This window comes from Miscanthus floridulus, chromosome 11 (genome assembly GCF_019320115.1).
Source record: "Miscanthus floridulus cultivar M001 chromosome 11, ASM1932011v1, whole genome shotgun sequence".
Lineage (NCBI taxonomy): Eukaryota > Viridiplantae > Streptophyta > Magnoliopsida > Poales > Poaceae > Miscanthus > Miscanthus floridulus.
Window position 1 is genome coordinate 92,817,490 of NC_089590.1, and position 16,313 is coordinate 92,833,802.

The following is a 16,313-nucleotide window of genomic DNA, read 5'->3' on the forward strand; positions in this document are numbered from 1 at the left end:
TAGTAATTTAATTTCCGTGTATACATCTCTGAGTCCAAAAAGTTTCTACATAGCAGAAAATAGCAGAAATGCTGAAGGATATATACTGCCAGATCTTTCATGTCAAGGAAATCTGAGAAGTTCCTAGCGGAATTGTTCGTTCCCAAATGTGGCAAGAAAGTCAGGTATAGGATTTCTGCAACTTTCATATTGCCAGTACTGGTACTATTAAATGTGAACCTGCACACGTGTACGATCTGCAAGTATAAACTGTGTGAACTGAAATGGCACTGTATGACTCTTCCAATTCCATCAGATATTATAGGCAGAAGAAGAAGGATTGAATTGATGGCTCTTTGGACGCTTCCGCTCCACATACATACACGGGCTACTTTGTGCCACAGCTCACAAGTCTTCCAAGTCAAACCGAAGACTTTTGACAATCCATAGAGCAAGGAGTCAAGGACAAGCCGATATGCATCCATCCTTTCAGCAGTTCATATCTGAACCCACGATTTCTCGGAGATTTCTGAAATCGAAGCAGCACCGACTCTGGTGGTTACCCTCTCGTGTATCAAATCAAACTATTCTAAGTTCTTCATGTACTCTTTTGATAGTTTTGAGTTCATTATTAGTTCTTGCTCCTTCACCAGTGAGTACCCTGACTCAATCAATGCTTCCAGTGATGGCTGGTTGCGAGTAGAAAAAATAATATCAGGGTGTCAGTCATGGTACTGGTTTCTCAAAACGGATGAAAAAAAATTAGCAGTCTAATCAGTTAACTCATCTGCCCCCTCCAGTCAAAAACGCATGACGTTTCAGACATGAGACATGCTGGTCAGTTTGTTTTGTGAATGTCTGAACGTCTTGCTACCCTGACTGGAGTCTGGAGGTAGTAGTATATATGCTTCAATACTGAATACCTTTGGTGGTATAAATGTTGGAAGCTCCTCTCCTTTCTTTCGCTTAAGAAGCTTTACACTTAGCTGTTCATGTCCACCAATTTCTTCGACCCACTGCAGTGCAAGGGAAACAGTGATATGTTACTTCGGCTATGTCTGAATCTGAGCATTTTCAGAAGCTGCGGTGGGGAAAAAAGCGCCCCTTTCCATTCTGAATACCCTGACACAGACCAACATCTATATTTTCAGAATTCAGCTCTAATTATGTCTGTTTGTAGTTATTACATGCCAAACATGACCCATATGCTATATATACTTCCATGGCAAACAATTTATCTGACAAACAGAAATGCACAAGCATATATGTTACGCATCTGCTGAAACTAACAGGCATGGCCTAGATTGTTGCACAAGCACAGCCTAAAGTTCTTTTTCTACAACCAACCATATGAATTTTAAATAATATCTTTATAAAATGGAAAAAATACCTCCAAGATAGCCTGATCATATGTCCTGGATCTCAAAGCTCCATAGAAGTCCAGAGCTGCAGAATGTTCATTTAGTTCTTGAGTAAAAAAATTTCGAAGAATGAAGTGGATTGCTTATGAGCTTGGATATTATTTCTAAGCCCGATTCTTCAGCAGTACCAATATTTTATCTGGCTCTTAGATAACTAAATTAATTTTTAACAGAAACAAAGCATTTGCTGATCACTAAACACTAATTTCACTCAAATGTAAGGCCGAACCTATAATTGTGGACACCAAATCATAAGGAATGCTAAACAACATCCTTACAACGATGAATTGTATTCTAACAGCATAATACACAAGCGAAAAAATGGAAGTCCAATTATGTTTTTGAAATAATGTTGTGCAAAAGGTACCTTGGTTTGGAAATGCGTCTACAACTCTTGCTACTTCTTCAACAGATAATCCATCCTTTCTATACATGCCATGAACAATACTAATTATATCTTCACGGGTGGGCTGCCTGTTAAGCACAAAATGAATGCCTCACGAAATCAGCACCTATCTTCAGCTATCAAATTTTGTACTGTATAAAATGTCAATGCCAAGAAGGCAAGCAAACACCTAATTATACACAAAGCTAAATGGAAATTAAAATACTCCAGTCCAGAAGTTTCAGTTGGTGATCCATCGTTGTACAGAACTGCTCCAGATAGGACAACATACCAGTAGAATTTTTCCATTCTGCCATCACGAATTAAGGGTGCATATAGAGTTGAAAAATCATTTCCAGTAACTATTATTGGCACTCTGTGTGTAACATCAGATTCTCTCCATTTCTGGCCGATGCTCACCCTGTTAGGATTATCTGCCAAGTTCATCAAAGTTCCGACAGCTATTTGATTATTGACTGTCATCTGAGTGTTTCCTGGCAACAAGAGAAACACATAGCACTAAGTTGCTTTCTAATAACTATATTCTTGAACAACAAACTCAAAGAAGATTCAAAAACTGTATACATTCCTAGCCCAAAAGAAAAATTATTCAAAAATATACAGAAGAGAGGTTTCATCCTTGCAAACAAAGCTTGCCAAATAGCATGTAACTGGTAAAATCGACAAACCCTATTCACAATTGCATTGAAAAATAAACATGTACAGAAAATAACCCACCAAATCTTCCAACACCAGCATCTAGATCGTTGATCATCAAGCAACTCATTTTCCCCTGTATCATTGAAAACCTTGTGAAAACCAAGTGGCTTCTTATGAAAAAGGTAAATGAACAAAATTCACAGCATGTTTTGTTTGGTACAATCTCCAGGAGCAAAACAACTATGAACTAGCTGTCGTATTCAGAACAGTAGAACACAATCCCTGAATATGGAAGACTAAAATAGCACCAACTTTTGGTAATTCAGGAACACTTTTACCATGTCAAAAAATTATTAGCAATTCATATGGAAGTGAATGATAAACTAACATACTGAAGCATCCAAAATGATTAGACAACTATATCCCCATGTATGCAGATGATTAACTTCTGTGATTAAACTTTGCAAATTTGCAAAACATTTCATGCTCACTATTCAGAAAGAGAAACTTAAACATGAAATGCTCAAATCTAAGATCGAGTAACTGCAAACACCTTCTTACTTGGTTTTGGATTACTTGGGAGGCAGTCCTGTATCGATCACGTATTAGCCTCCCTGGTTCACCTGCAAACAGAGCACAGAAATACCTGAGCAACCAACAAGCAGCTACACTTTCAGACCATGCAACTGATAGAAAATTGTGAAAGAAAAACAACCAATTCCTACTATTTCTGCACATTTAGATCTGGTGAAACATAATGGTGACTAATTTTCCTTCATAACTAATATGGAGAGACCCTTCTCCCTCATATTCCTAAAATTGGTAGTTCAGAACAATACCAAATTTTATCCACTTGAAGCTGGGGATTAACAGAAGCACCAAGAACCAAATTTGACGGTTCACACTTTCCCAACTAATCAAATACTCAAAGAAAGTATATACAAAGGAAAAGAAGAAGTGAAACAAGTTTTTCAATGTTTGGAATAAAGTTCACATTAGCATGAAAAAATAACAAAGTGAGAAGCACTCGAACAGCAGGGCAAATTATGGTATAATGATAAAACACATAGGGATATATAGTTCAAGTGATTCTTGACCTGCTTTTTCAGATTCTAGTTCACCAGCAGACATAATAACGGGCTCCACACCCATTGCTCTAAATATAAGTTCAGTCTGGAATGTTTTCCCTTGACCTTTTCCGCCCCAGATCCCTGCATAGTGCAGTCTATCAGGGTCAATTACATTAATAGATATCAAGAATAGACTACAGAAACAAAGAACTAGGTTACTCTACCAAGTATTAGGGGAACCTTGATATTATTAAGATGTGCAATGTAGTTCTTTACAATGTGGCATGCTGCAAACAACAAACAGTCCTTTAGATTTTAGTATGTGTACCTGGGAAGAAGAACAAGAAATATGTTAATCATACAAGAGATATCCATGTTCCTTAAGAATTAAGGTGTTTGTATGTACTGTGCAGCAACAGCTCACTCTCAAAACCAAGAATCAATTATTAAAGATGATTTTAGCAGAAAAATCATTCATTCATATATGCATGATTGTTACTAACATTTCATCTGCAGGCTGACCTCAGATTGTCTATGTATTTGACTAAAACATATCCAGTCTAATGATTTGGTTGGCTTATATTTCTTTTTTTTATAAAAAGAAGGTCGCCTTATGCTAACCACTCCCATTTAATACATTTCTCAGTAGAATCACAACCAGTAATTACCACGCCAAGTGCAAGAGCAAAAGTAAAAGCTGCAAATTGACCAATGCAAATCGAAAGAAGCACTTGTATACCAAATTACTGACTGTTCAAATTTGATACCTTAATACAAGAATATTTGCCAAGTTCCTTCTACATTAATGTGCTTACCAACTTTATCCTGCAACCAAACGAATCTGCAGTGTCAAATCTTCGCCAATCGGATATTAGATAATATAAAACTGAATAAAAAGCAGCATAATTGCAGTGATCCAAAATTAACTCACGAGGAAGGCGGGTGCGATGTAGTAATCCCCCTGCAGGTACTCGAATGTTCTAGTTGCCTTCTGCCGGTAATCGAACACAATATCCGCTGCAACCAAATAGCACCCAGGCTATCAAAATCTTTTAACTCGTCCCTTTGATTTTTTCCAAGCACGTCAATATGTTTACATAGTGTAGCACACTGAGTTAAGCTGAGCAAGCATTGTTCTTATGATCTTATCAAATGTAGGTATGTCGATTTAGTAACTGACGCTCCATCGAACCAGTGGACTGTAGGGAGCCGATCTAGTGGCAGAGCACGTACAGTCTTTCCCGAGGAAGTTTCCGACGAAGAGGTCATCGACGATGCCGGACCGTGCGCCGACGGTGACGTTCAAGTTGTCCGCCTCCTTCCCAAGGCGGTAGAGGTAGTCGTCCCCCTCCGCGTCTTTCGCCTCCCACGAAGACTGCTTAGACAGCCGCCCGCGCCTCGATTCTCCCTCCTCGCCGCCGGTGGCCGGCGGTGGCGACGAGGAGGCGGACGAGCACCGGATTGGCGGAAGGCGACCCCGAACCGAGGCTCTGGAGGTGGCGCTGGGGTTCCGGCGGCGGGAGCGGGAGCGGGAGAGGTAGGGGTGGGGGGAGGCGGCGGCGACGAAGGTGGTGGCCATGGCGGGGAATCGCTGCGCCGCGCCGCGGTGTGCGCGTGACTCTGTGTGTGATCGGGCGGCCGTTGGGAGCCTCGTACGGCACTTCTGGCCTTATCTGTAACGGTCGTTCAGGAAAACAGAAGAACCCAAAAAAACATCAACTTTTAAAGGGACTGTTTATCCATCTGTTCAGATTTGTGCAGCCAAAACTGTTGGTTTTTTTTACCTATCAGTTCATCACAAAATCTGACATATAGATGTATCAACAAATATGTCAAATTCCACAAAACTAACCAAAGATCACTTAACGGGTAGCCGGAACAAAAACCCAATAACACACAAACAGATTTAGCACAATGGGAACATGTATCTCGAAGCGTAAATTCAATGGGAACACGAATCTTGAAGTATAATCCAACGCACATAAATTTGACAGATTTAGCACGAAAAAATCTGTCAACAGATAAATAGCAAAGTTCATTTTTAAATTCACAATTCATACTCTTGAAGGTGATTCTTTTTTGTAAAGAATTAGAGGACTGCTAATTTCTCAAGTGCCGAAATGTTGTTAACGGAGTCACATTTTCAGAGTTTTTTTTTAATCTTACATTCATTTTATCATCTAGTATAAGATTATTCAGCGTGTCTGCTAGTTCCAACAATGGATAAACCATGGTGTTCCTTCGCAAATCGTAACATCAGAGATTTGGTGGCCACAAAAAAAAAAAGAAAAGGTTTGCAACTTTCTGATCTGGAACTTCATCCATAAGTTGTCTACATCACCTCGCTGCCTCACTGGCACATTGAGATTACAGTTTACAAGAGTCTTCACTTCACCCTACCATGCTATCACTGTACTACCGATGTGTCGCGAACTATGTACATGCAGGTGATCGATTGATCGATCGGTGAACGAGCGTCAGCTACCTAGAATTCAGAAGCTCGATCGATCTCGGAGCAGCAGATGAGCCGTGAGCGCAGCCAGCTAGCAGGACCGCGGCATGACGACGCTGCGGGAGCTGCGAGACCCGTCGGCGGTGACCACTAGGATGCCGAGGTCGTCCCTCCGATGCCTGGCGGCCTCGAGGTACGCGACCCGGCCGACCAAGCCGTCGGTGGACCACCGCTGGTCCCGCACGCGGTGCACCACCACCTCCACCTGCACCTCCGCGTCGCCCGCCGACCGCCGGCCGGGCACCGACGTCCTCGCCCCAGCCGCCGGCTCCTCCGGCTCGGGGACGTCCACGTGGCCCCTGGTGACGCGGCGGCGGCAGACGGGGCACGTGGAGTGCGCCCGCAGCCAGGTGTCGACGCACTCGTCGTGGAAGGTGTGGCGGCAGGCGGGCAGGACTCGGAGCAGCTCGGCGGCGTCGAAGGCGCCCAGGCACACGGCGCACTCGGTGGCGCGGCCGGCGTCGGCGTCGGCGTCGGCGAACCGGACCACCGGGAGCGCGCCCACCGCGGAGCTGCTGAGCCCCGAGCGGCAGCGGTCGCACGAGGAGGGCGCGAACCCGAGGCCCAGGCCGCCGGCGCCCTCGCCGGGGCCGCGCTCCTTGCAGTGCTTGGCGTAGATGAGGAAGAGGAAGAGCGCCAGGAGCACGGCCGTGAGCACGCCCATGATGACGGCAGCGTCCACGGCCAGCGGCGGCGGCGGCAGCGGCGGTGGAGCCACCTTCGTCGTCGGCGACGGCGACTGCATGCCCTGACGCGCCGGCTGGGAAGGTGCCAGCGGCGACGTCATCCTGTCTCGATCATGGACGGCGTTCCGATGAATCGCTCGCGGTCGCGGGAGAGGATTTGCATGGCATGCGGTGGAAGTGGCAATGACAAGCAGGCGGCGTGCCGGGCTTCCCTCTGAGATTATTGCACGGCTTGCTTAAAAATAGCGCGAGCTATCTTTGATGGGGCACTTCCAGTTCCATCCAACGGGGAGCTTGCTCAAGCTTCCAGTGAACCGAGTGATCCGTCGAACTCATAATGACGGTCAATTCCATAATTCCATAACGATCGTAGTAATTCACTGCTGATGTATGAGTGTATCACAGTCAGTCAGACACGCTTGCAGAGGTGAGGCCAAAACAAGGCGCCGGTGCCCATTGCCCCACCACAAAATTTTCCAAATCGTGTCTGGCCAGTGTCCACTATTCAGCAATCAAACCCAACACAGAACAATCTGGACAGAAACCACAATGGCTGCATTGATCGTCAAAGTGGAGAGTACAAACAGTTTCAAAACATCAGACAATATTCTAGCCTGCAAACGGTGTTGCAAGAAGATGGATTTTGGACAGAAAGGGGTCAATCAGGAAGCCAAGGGCACCAGGAAAATAAGAGCTACTACTGCTACCATTGCCATTGCCATTGCAATCACAGCATGCTCATCATAAAAGCACAGTGAAAACAAAAATCATTAAGCAATCCATGAAATATGGATCGGCAGTGAAGTCAACACAGGGCAAGAATTAAGTACTGATAAACCAGAGAAAAAAAGATACAAACATATGACCACCATGCAGTGCAAGCCCTGCCCTGATGTGTTTAGAGAAGTGGACAAGAAATAGTAACATAGTTTACTCAAGCTGTTGAGGATTCTGAACAAAATTCTGACGGCACAGGCTTGGCATTCAGATACAGGCAGCACATGACCACGGTGATCAGCAAACAGCACAAGTAAATTAGCACGAAGCAACAGTTGTCAACATGATGCAATTGTTAAATTGCACAGCAGATACAAATTCAGGATCAATGGTAAAGCAAAGCTTATTTGCTGAAACTGAACAGCTTGGATATTGACGCATCCTGGGCTAAGAAGAGCAGAACAAAATAACAGGTTTGAATGAACTTATAAATTACCATAAGTACTTTTGTCTGCTAAACATTTCCAGAGCATAGATCAGGGCAAGTTAAAAAAAAACCTGCATCTTACTGAAAGTTTCTGAATTACAGGATGGAGTCAAATTCAATTTACCACAAATTAGACATTTAAAAACATTATCAACGTCATTAGAAATTTTACAGATTGTCTCTGTCCACAGTTCAGCAAATTTCATAAATAACCACAAAATCTAGAATAGCCATATCCAAACAGAACAATCTAAATAGAAACCACAATGGCTCGGCTGGCTGCATGCCTATATTGATCTTCAGCTTAAACAGAGTACCAACAGTGACATAACATATCAAACAATATTCTAACCTGCAACCGTGGCTGCAAGATGGGCAGTTCAGGAAAGAAAGGGGTGCATCAGGAAACCAAGTACTGCCAAAAACATAAGAACAACCACAGTACTACTGTTGCAATCACCACATGATTATCATAAAAGCACAGTGAACACAAATCATTAAGCAATTCATCGAATATGACTGACAGCGAAGTCAACATAGTATAAAACTAACCTACAAAAACAATAAGAATCAAGTAATGATAAACCAAAACAAAAAAGATACAAAGTTATGACCATCATGGAGTCATACACCAAAAAGCTCATGCTGAGAAACTCTGCAACTTCCGCAAACGCTTCACAGCAGATGAAGGTTGCTTCTTCAAGACCTTCTTTGCAGATTTTGCCTTTGGCTTAGCCTTCTTCAATGGCGTCGGTGTTATGGGCCCTGGCTGAACGCCCTTTTTTAGTGCGCTTCCCCTTGGAGTAGCCGAAGGTGGCAGCCTCAAACACTGCGGTGGCAAAGGATTGTGAGGTTTCCAAACTAAATTATTCTTCATCGAGAACCTCACCCTCTTACCACTCTTCTCTCCATCCCGGGCAAGAAGATTACCTTCGCTGCCATCATCCCCATCAGAAGCTTCAGACAGCTTATCAGCAGATTTTGAACGCTTCCTCTTTGTTGCCACTTTCCCACTAGCTGGTGTCACTGGTGAAGCGCCTGAGCTGCTGCCCCCTTTGGGCATACCAGCTTCTGCTGCAGCCATCTCAAACTGCTTCTGAAGATTGGACTTTAATGTCTCATCAAATGTAATGCCATCAGTACCATCACCCATCTGTTGGTCATCTACAGGAGCATCAGTAATCTTCTCAGCAATGTTCCCTTCATCAACAACCTCCACCTTCCTCTTTTTCTTCTTCTCTTTCTTCTCCTTCTTGTCCTTCTTTACCTTCTTCTCACGCTTCAAATCCTTGGCCTCCTCCATCTCACCTTCAGCCAATGCAGCCTTCTTGGCCTTTTTCTTCTTTTGTGCCTTTTCCTCGCCTGCATTTGGTGGCACTGGCACCTCAGCAGCCTCAAACTTTGGCACAGTGATCTCAAGACCAGATAGCCGCAAACCCTTCTCGATCTTCACAAATGCATCCCTCAACCCAAAGACCACCTTCCGGTTCGATTGCACCGTCTCTGCCTTTGCACCAATATCCAGGAACCTCTTGCTGAATCCAAACAGCAATCCAATTTTCCCGAGCTTCTCCTCAGCACTACCCTTCTGCACCTCCTCCCCTTTCTTCACCGTCTCAAGCAACCGACTGCCGCTATCCAGTAACCTCTCAAATACGCCTGCCTTCACCTTACTCACCATCACCCGATCAGTCGACTTCTCCAGTACAGTGAAGAACGGAGCCAGCAGGGCGTCCATCGTCTCCAGGCTGACAGGGAGCACGGGCAAGAGCTCGTCAAGGAACGCCTCGGCGACATGGTACCCGAGGCCCCGGGAGGTGCCTGCGGCGACGTTATCGGCTTCCGGGAGCAGGGCCTTATCCGACAGGACGGACACGACCTGGGAGGTGACGTCGGGGGCGAAGGAATTGGCGCTGAGGAGCAGGAAGGCGTGGTGGAGGAAGCGGCGGTTGAGGAGGTAAAACTTGTCGAGGCGGTGGACGTCGATGTGGGCCCACTCGCGGCGGAGCGTGGTGAGGTAGGCGGCGAGGAAGGCGGCGCCGTTGGCGGGCGACGGCGGCGCGGAGACCGCGGATGCCAGGCGCGTGGCGACGGAGCTCTGGTAGAGCGGCTTGTCGGCGTGCCAGAAGCAGAAGAAGAGGCCCTTCCAGAGCTTGAGGAGGTCGGTGGCGGAGAGGCGCGGCGCGGAGGCGGGGAGGAAGTCGGAGAGGAGGTAGCGGACCGCGAGCTCCCGGGTGCCCGTGTTGCAGGAGGCCAGGCGCCGCGCGATGGCGGCGGCCTCGGCGGGCGCGTCTGCGGCGGCGGCCATGGGTGGGCGGCGCGGGGGTGGGGTGGGGAAAGAGGAGGAAACCCTAGGCAGAGCGTTTGATTCGATTTGATCCGTGGAGAGGGATTCGTTCGTTCGGTGTCGGTGTTTGAAATGCGCTGGCGATTTTTTTGGGTTCTCCGGGCGGGCCGGGCGTTTCGGTCTGGCGGGTGGGACCGTGTGGTGTCTCTGGACATGTGGGGCCATGGGAAAGGCGAGGCACAGACACCGCACAGGGAGAACGTTGCGTCCCGCCAGCGGCCAGCCGCACACTGGTGGTTCGAGTTCGACTCCCGCGTGAGAACTGGGCCGAATTGTGCTGCGGCCTGCGGTGGTGCCTGGTGTGCACATTCGCGAGCCCAACTGCCTTCCTCACACATCCGCTGGTGGCTGCTGCTGCTGCTGCTGCATGGTGCCGTGGCAAAAGCAGCCCATGTCTGTCCCTGCCTATCCGTCTGGGCCTGGCCCATGCCCATCCGGCCATCCCGTCCCTCCCGCGCACGGCCGCACGCCGCACGCCGCACGCGCGCGCTCCTTCTACCCACGCACGCACGCGCGGCGAACGGAACAGCCGCCGGGCGCCGACTCCAGCGGGAGCGGCCTCTTCGCCGCCCGCTCCAGCTGCAAGACCCATCCACCCGGGTCCTGCTGACGTGTCCGGCGCCAAAATCCAGAGTTTTTAGAAACGAGCCCGACCACGTCGCAGTCGCCAGGAATTGCCCGCCCGATAATCTATTCGCAGCAAGGCTGGTTCGTTCCGGTTTGCGCGCAAGCTAGCTCATTTGGCTCTCTCTCGCGCGGCCGGCAGTGCCAGCGCCCGCGCGTTGGCGGATCGGGCCGGACGCGCCACGCGAGCGGGGCTACAGCCTAAATCTCCCTCGGAGAAACCGATAACTATGCCGTCGTCTCGGCATTGGAAGCCTCCCCATCCCCTGCCCCCGCTCTGTCCCCGTCGCTTGCTCGCTCACGAGTCACGACTCCCGCCACACAGGTCGTCGGGGTGCGACTTGCCGATCGACGCACGCCTGGCGGCCGGGCCACGCCGGCCGGGGGATGCGCGCGCGGTAGTGGCTGGAACTGGGAGATAGGGGCAAGACTCGCGAGTCCGGTGACCGTCACCGGCGACTGACCAGGTCGGCCTTCCGGTGGCCACTGCAATGTAAGCGAACACAGTTTTTGTTTGGTTCACGTCGGTAGTGAAACTTGAGTAGGCATTAGCCATGGAGCTACGGAAGCTCCGTCATGGTGATTCGATTTGGTTCGCCGTGTGCTTTCCGGGAAAAACGCTGTGATGTGTTTCTTTTTTCTTTTTTCTTTTTTTCTTTTTGCCGAATCGACGTACTCTCTGTATTTACAGTGCGGTTGAGAGGATTTTCTTTGTGGTAGGGTAAATCGTTCATTAAGTAGTTCATAAATAGTGCAAAGTGTTAGTTAGTATTTGATTAGATCGCTGACTGAGTCTGAAATGAAAAGGGTGATCATTTAATTAATTAAGTTTTGTTAGACGAAAAGTTGCTACAATGCATGACAAGGTCGTGCCGGCAAGCGCGTTATGTTTTTTCTTTTTCGAAGGATGGCAAGCGCGTTATGTTAACTTTGGAGGATTTTTGTATCCTTGGATGATGCTTAACCCAGCTCTTCGTTGAGCTCGACCTTTCATCAGTTGGTGATAGTAGTTAACAGTTGGTGATAGTAGTTGATTCTTCTCCACAGACAATTACTGCTCCGACGAATCGTGCCTTCTATTAACAAAACTTCTCTCGTCCGCTTTTATTACTGCATGGAGTTGTCATTCAATCTTTCATTCAGTTCGGTATAGCTGGAGTTCATTTGTTGATTAGCCAAAAAAAAGAGAGAACTTTTTAACATCTTACTGCTGAAATTCAGATATTGTTGATTCTTGCATGTAATTTAGCTTTGGCAGAAGTAAGGAGCAGCAATGGCATCTCCAGATCCTCGGACGGTCTTCCTCGTCTTCATCGTCATTCTCGCCATTGTCGTTATAATCCTGCTTGGTATCTGCTGGAAGTTCCTCAAACCAGACATCATGAGGAAGCTGATGCGGCCAAGAAGCCCTGGTTCAGGTGAACGAAATCATGACCATCCACTCTGGAACAACACATATTTTTCATTCATAGCATCTTTGCTAAGCAATACAAATCGGGCAATTCTGATTGGTACACCAGATGTTCCTGAGTACTTCAGCAGCAACATGAGCGGAAACCTCCGGACGATCACCTACTTCGATTATGCTACGCTGAAGAAGGCCACCAGGGACTTCAACCAAAAGAACCAACTTGGCAGAGGAGGCTTTGGGCCTGTTTATCTGGTAAATTTCTATGGCGAAAACGTGAAAAATTATACTGCATTTGTAGTTTTGTATTGCTCGGCGACTTGTGATTCTACATGATTCCTTTTGCTATGCTGCTGTCCATCAGGGGAAACTCGACGACGGTAGGAAAGTTGCAGTGAAGCAGCTCAGCGTCGGCAAGTCTGGGCAGGGCGAGTCAGAGTTCTTCGTCGAAGTGAACATGATCACAAGCATCCAGCACAAGAACCTCGTGCGCCTCGTGGGTTGCTGCTCCGAGGGGTCCCAGCGGCTGCTGGTGTACGAGTTCATGAAGAACAAAAGCTTGGACAAGATACTGTTTGGTAAGCATGAAGTCCCTGGATGTCCGTCGTCTATTGGGGGAGAAAAGACTGGTGCTTTGGCTTAGCTGCTCATGGACTCCTAATTGTCAACAATTTGCAGGGGGTGATGGCTCGCCGTTTCTGAACTGGAGAACCAGGCACCAGATCATCGTCGGCATCGCACGAGGCTTGCAGTACCTTCACGAGGAGTCAAACCTGAGGATCGTTCACCGCGACATCAAGGCCAGCAACATCCTCCTGGACGACAAGTTCCAGCCCAAGATCGGCGACTTTGGCTTGGCCAGGTTCTTCCCCGAGGACCAGACATACCTCAGCACTGCGTTTGCCGGCACTTTGTAAGTCATCTGAATGAACCCATTTCACTTTTTTTTTGTTTGTATCTCACAATAATGTAAACGGTGCAGTAATGTATGATCTACTTTCATTCAGGGGTTACACTGCGCCTGAATACGCCATCAGAGGGGAGCTCACGGTGAAAGCCGACACCTACAGCTTCGGCGTGCTCGTGCTCGAGATCGTCAGCAGCAGGAAGAACACGGACCTGTCTCTTCCAAACGAGATGCAGTACCTCCCAGAACACGTATGCTGCTCTCTGATTGAATCCAGTTCTAGCCTAGTGCTGGTATGAGATTGGCATTCTGATCGATGAACCAACCATTGTCGGTCTCTGAAACACATTTCAGGCATGGCGGCTCTACGAGCAGTCCAAGATCCTGGAGCTCGTGGACCCGAAGGTGCAGGCCGACGGGCTCGACGAGAAGGAGGTCCAGCAGGTGTGCCAGATCGCGCTGCTGTGCGTGCAGCCGTACCCGAACCTCCGCCCGGCCATGTCGGACGTCGTGCTGATGCTGACGATGAAGGGCGACCAGTCCGTCCCGGCGCCCATGAAGCCGGCGTTCCTCGACAGGAAGAGCCTCAAGGACAAGAACGTCACGTCGGACACGGCGATGGAGATGAGGTCGGCGTCCTACTGGATGAACACGCCGTCGCCCATGGTGGACAAGCCGTACGACATGAGCTGTGGCATCTAGCAGGCGTTCGTTCTCGTGGATGCCCTGCGAGCAGGACACTGCTGTGCGCATTCAACGTCGCGTTGTGAGTGTAGTGTGTGATGCCCGGTAAGAACTGTTTCCATGCGACCCAGGGCTCTGGGAGCTCATGTTTCAGCAACAGATGAAATGCTGTGAATCGGACACAGCACTGTAGAACACCTTTTTTTTGGTACAAACTCGGGCAGCACTATTGTAAAAAGAATAATGAGTGCTGTGTAGCAGCAGGAACAGCATGGGGCCGACAGATTTGCAGTTTTCGTTAGTTGACACTCTTCATGACTAGAGACTGAGAATTTACAGTGACAATATCCAGCCCGTTCATTTGGTCGTGGCCTGTCGTAAACGATCGTAAATTTCCAGCTGGAACAGTATTTTTCTCTCACACAAACCAGCCAGCAGTACTTCTTCACGAACCAGCAACGATACGAACCAGCCAACCAAACAAGCAGTATTATGCAGGGGATCGATCACTTGTCACAAGATCATCAGACTAAAGTGTGTGGCGTGTTTTTGTTTTCCACAGCCATCCGAAGTTTGGTGGGGATTTCATGTAATAATTCGATTTCACTAGTACTGTTTTTTTCTTGTGTTTCCTGTAGATATGAGCCACTTTTGAACTACACAGTTGTTGACAGTTATGATTTTTGAACTAGTTATGCATTAATTCTGAAATAAGTTGATGAACGCCTTCAAATTTTGTGTTCGCAAATATAAATCCGGATTTGTCAAAAGCATGACTTGGTATTTATACCAAACAATGTTTGGTATGGAGCGCATCGTTGCACAATAGCATATTCATTTCTCTAAAACAACTACCGATAAAGGAGATGTACTTTTCTGAACCTAGAAAAACGAAAGCAACATTTTTTATTTGCAGAGGGAATAAATTAAGTATTCTAAAATGACATTCCATTCGTGTATAAATGTATGATGTTTTTATACCAAAACAAACACAATCACCAATATAACTTTCAACATTTATTGGCGGAGGGAAGAAATTAAATATCCTAAAATGACACGCCTTCCCCTGACAAATGTAATGAAGTTTATAGATCAACGTTGTCCTGTATGCTTACGCTTTCGGGAGGGGTGGATAGGAAAGGTCATTTTTTTTCTTATCGACAAAATAATGTTAGAGATTGATTTTGGCCATTGAACTTAAAAAAAACAAACATTTTTTTACTACCCATCTATGAAAACTCAACAAATATGACCCTCTAGCTTATTTCAAAGGTGGTTTTGCCTATATATGTATTTTCTAACGACAATAAAATATGGTTTATTCTCTAAAAAGTTATAGTTCATTTGTCTTAATGACAAATATACTAAATCGGTACTATTTTTCTACTATATATATATATATATATATATATATATATATATATATATATATATATATATATATTGACATTTTATTTACAATTATCTTGATCTTATTTTTCTATTGCGAAGGTGACAAACCTCATCGAGGTCATGCTCCACTATATAAAAATCCTATTTGGGCATTGCATGGTTAGAGCTTTACTTTACTTTCATCGCCCGACTAGGTAATGGCTTCATTCGCTTCGCTGAAAAAACAAGCTGAAACACTGTTCCGACTGATTTATTGTGAGAGAAAAATATTGTTCCGGTTGAAAAGACAAGCCGAAAAGTATGGATTATAAGACAAGCGAACAGGGCCAATATATTTAAAACAAGAATATTATGCAATCAACTAATCATTTGATCAACATAAAGTAGTAAAGCACAAAATAATAGTTTAAATAAACAGTCATCATGGCTACGAGCAATAAAACACTAGAAATAACTAATATATTAGAGAAACAAATAAAATTCAAATAATTATAATTATAATCAGAGAAACAACTAATATATTATGCTTAAGAAAAATTTGGTACCGACCTCTTTTTTCTGATTTTTTAAAATATTAGGTCTGATTTTTTTAGATATTAAGTCATATTTTATTATTTTTAGAAAATGCAAATATAGGCAAGACAAACAAGATATTTGTTTTTTTTTAGTTCAGTGGCTAAAATCGGACTGCAGCAATAGTTCAATGGTTAAAAATAGACGTATTCCTTTAGAGGAGAGAGGATGGATTTCACTTTTATTTTCTTTCAATATTTTTTCGGAAGGATTTCTTGCTAGTTTCACATTCCTATCTGTGCTCTAGACCTTAGTCTTGAGATCTGCAGCCTGTTCGCTTGTTACCCAATAGTATTTTTCTCTCGTAACAAACCAACAATCGTCGCACTTATCAGCTCAGAAATCCACCACCGGACAGGCCGCTGATTGTTCATGATGTGAAAGTGAAGCCGTCAACACTTGCATCAAGCTCCCAAATGATGGCTGAAATTCCCGAGGATTTGAGTAGGCTACAAGGAAGC

General features: G+C 46.0%; 4 protein-coding genes across 5 annotated transcripts; 1 reads left to right on the plus strand and 3 right to left on the minus strand.

The window, feature by feature from the left end:
- Positions 1-90: 90 nt before the first annotated feature.
- On the minus strand, positions 91-5,371 carry LOC136492634 (ribulose bisphosphate carboxylase/oxygenase activase, chloroplastic-like). Its single transcript, XM_066488621.1, has 12 exons — positions 4,749-5,371; positions 4,447-4,532; positions 4,331-4,340; positions 3,740-3,802; positions 3,543-3,656; positions 3,007-3,068; positions 2,524-2,578; positions 2,078-2,279; positions 1,768-1,874; positions 1,370-1,425; positions 903-995; positions 91-668 (listed from the first exon to the last, which is right to left on the minus strand). Exons 1-12 carry the CDS (start codon positions 5,092-5,094, stop codon positions 564-566), a joined length of 1,299 nt encoding a protein of 432 aa, XP_066344718.1. The 5' UTR covers positions 5,095-5,371; the 3' UTR covers positions 91-563.
- Positions 5,372-5,449: 78 nt separating this feature from the next.
- LOC136492631 (RING-H2 finger protein ATL43-like) lies at positions 5,450-8,227 on the minus strand. The gene has a single exon (XM_066488619.1). It carries the CDS (start codon positions 6,812-6,814, stop codon positions 6,059-6,061), a length of 756 nt encoding a protein of 251 aa, XP_066344716.1. The 5' UTR covers positions 6,815-8,227; the 3' UTR covers positions 5,450-6,058.
- A 187-nt stretch (positions 8,228-8,414) lies between these two features.
- On the minus strand, positions 8,415-10,296 carry LOC136492629 (uncharacterized). 2 transcript variants are annotated; one of them, XM_066488617.1, is made up of 2 exons: positions 8,848-10,296; positions 8,415-8,746 (listed from the first exon to the last, which is right to left on the minus strand). In XM_066488617.1, exons 1-2 carry the CDS (start codon positions 10,223-10,225, stop codon positions 8,649-8,651), a joined length of 1,476 nt encoding a protein of 491 aa, XP_066344714.1. In that variant the 5' UTR covers positions 10,226-10,296; the 3' UTR covers positions 8,415-8,648. The 2 variants fall into 2 exon arrangements, with proteins under 2 accessions (XP_066344714.1, XP_066344713.1); XM_066488616.1 differs by having other exon boundaries at positions 8,415-10,296.
- Positions 10,297-11,336: 1,040 nt separating this feature from the next.
- LOC136492630 (cold-responsive protein kinase 1-like) lies at positions 11,337-14,100 on the plus strand. The gene is made up of 7 exons (XM_066488618.1): positions 11,337-11,381; positions 12,138-12,306; positions 12,409-12,551; positions 12,661-12,874; positions 12,975-13,209; positions 13,304-13,454; positions 13,558-14,100. The coding sequence occupies exons 2-7, from the start codon at positions 12,162-12,164 to the stop codon at positions 13,903-13,905; spliced, it is 1,236 nt and encodes a 411-aa protein (XP_066344715.1). The 5' UTR covers positions 11,337-11,381; positions 12,138-12,161; the 3' UTR covers positions 13,906-14,100.
- Positions 14,101-16,313: the final 2,213 nt, after the last annotated feature.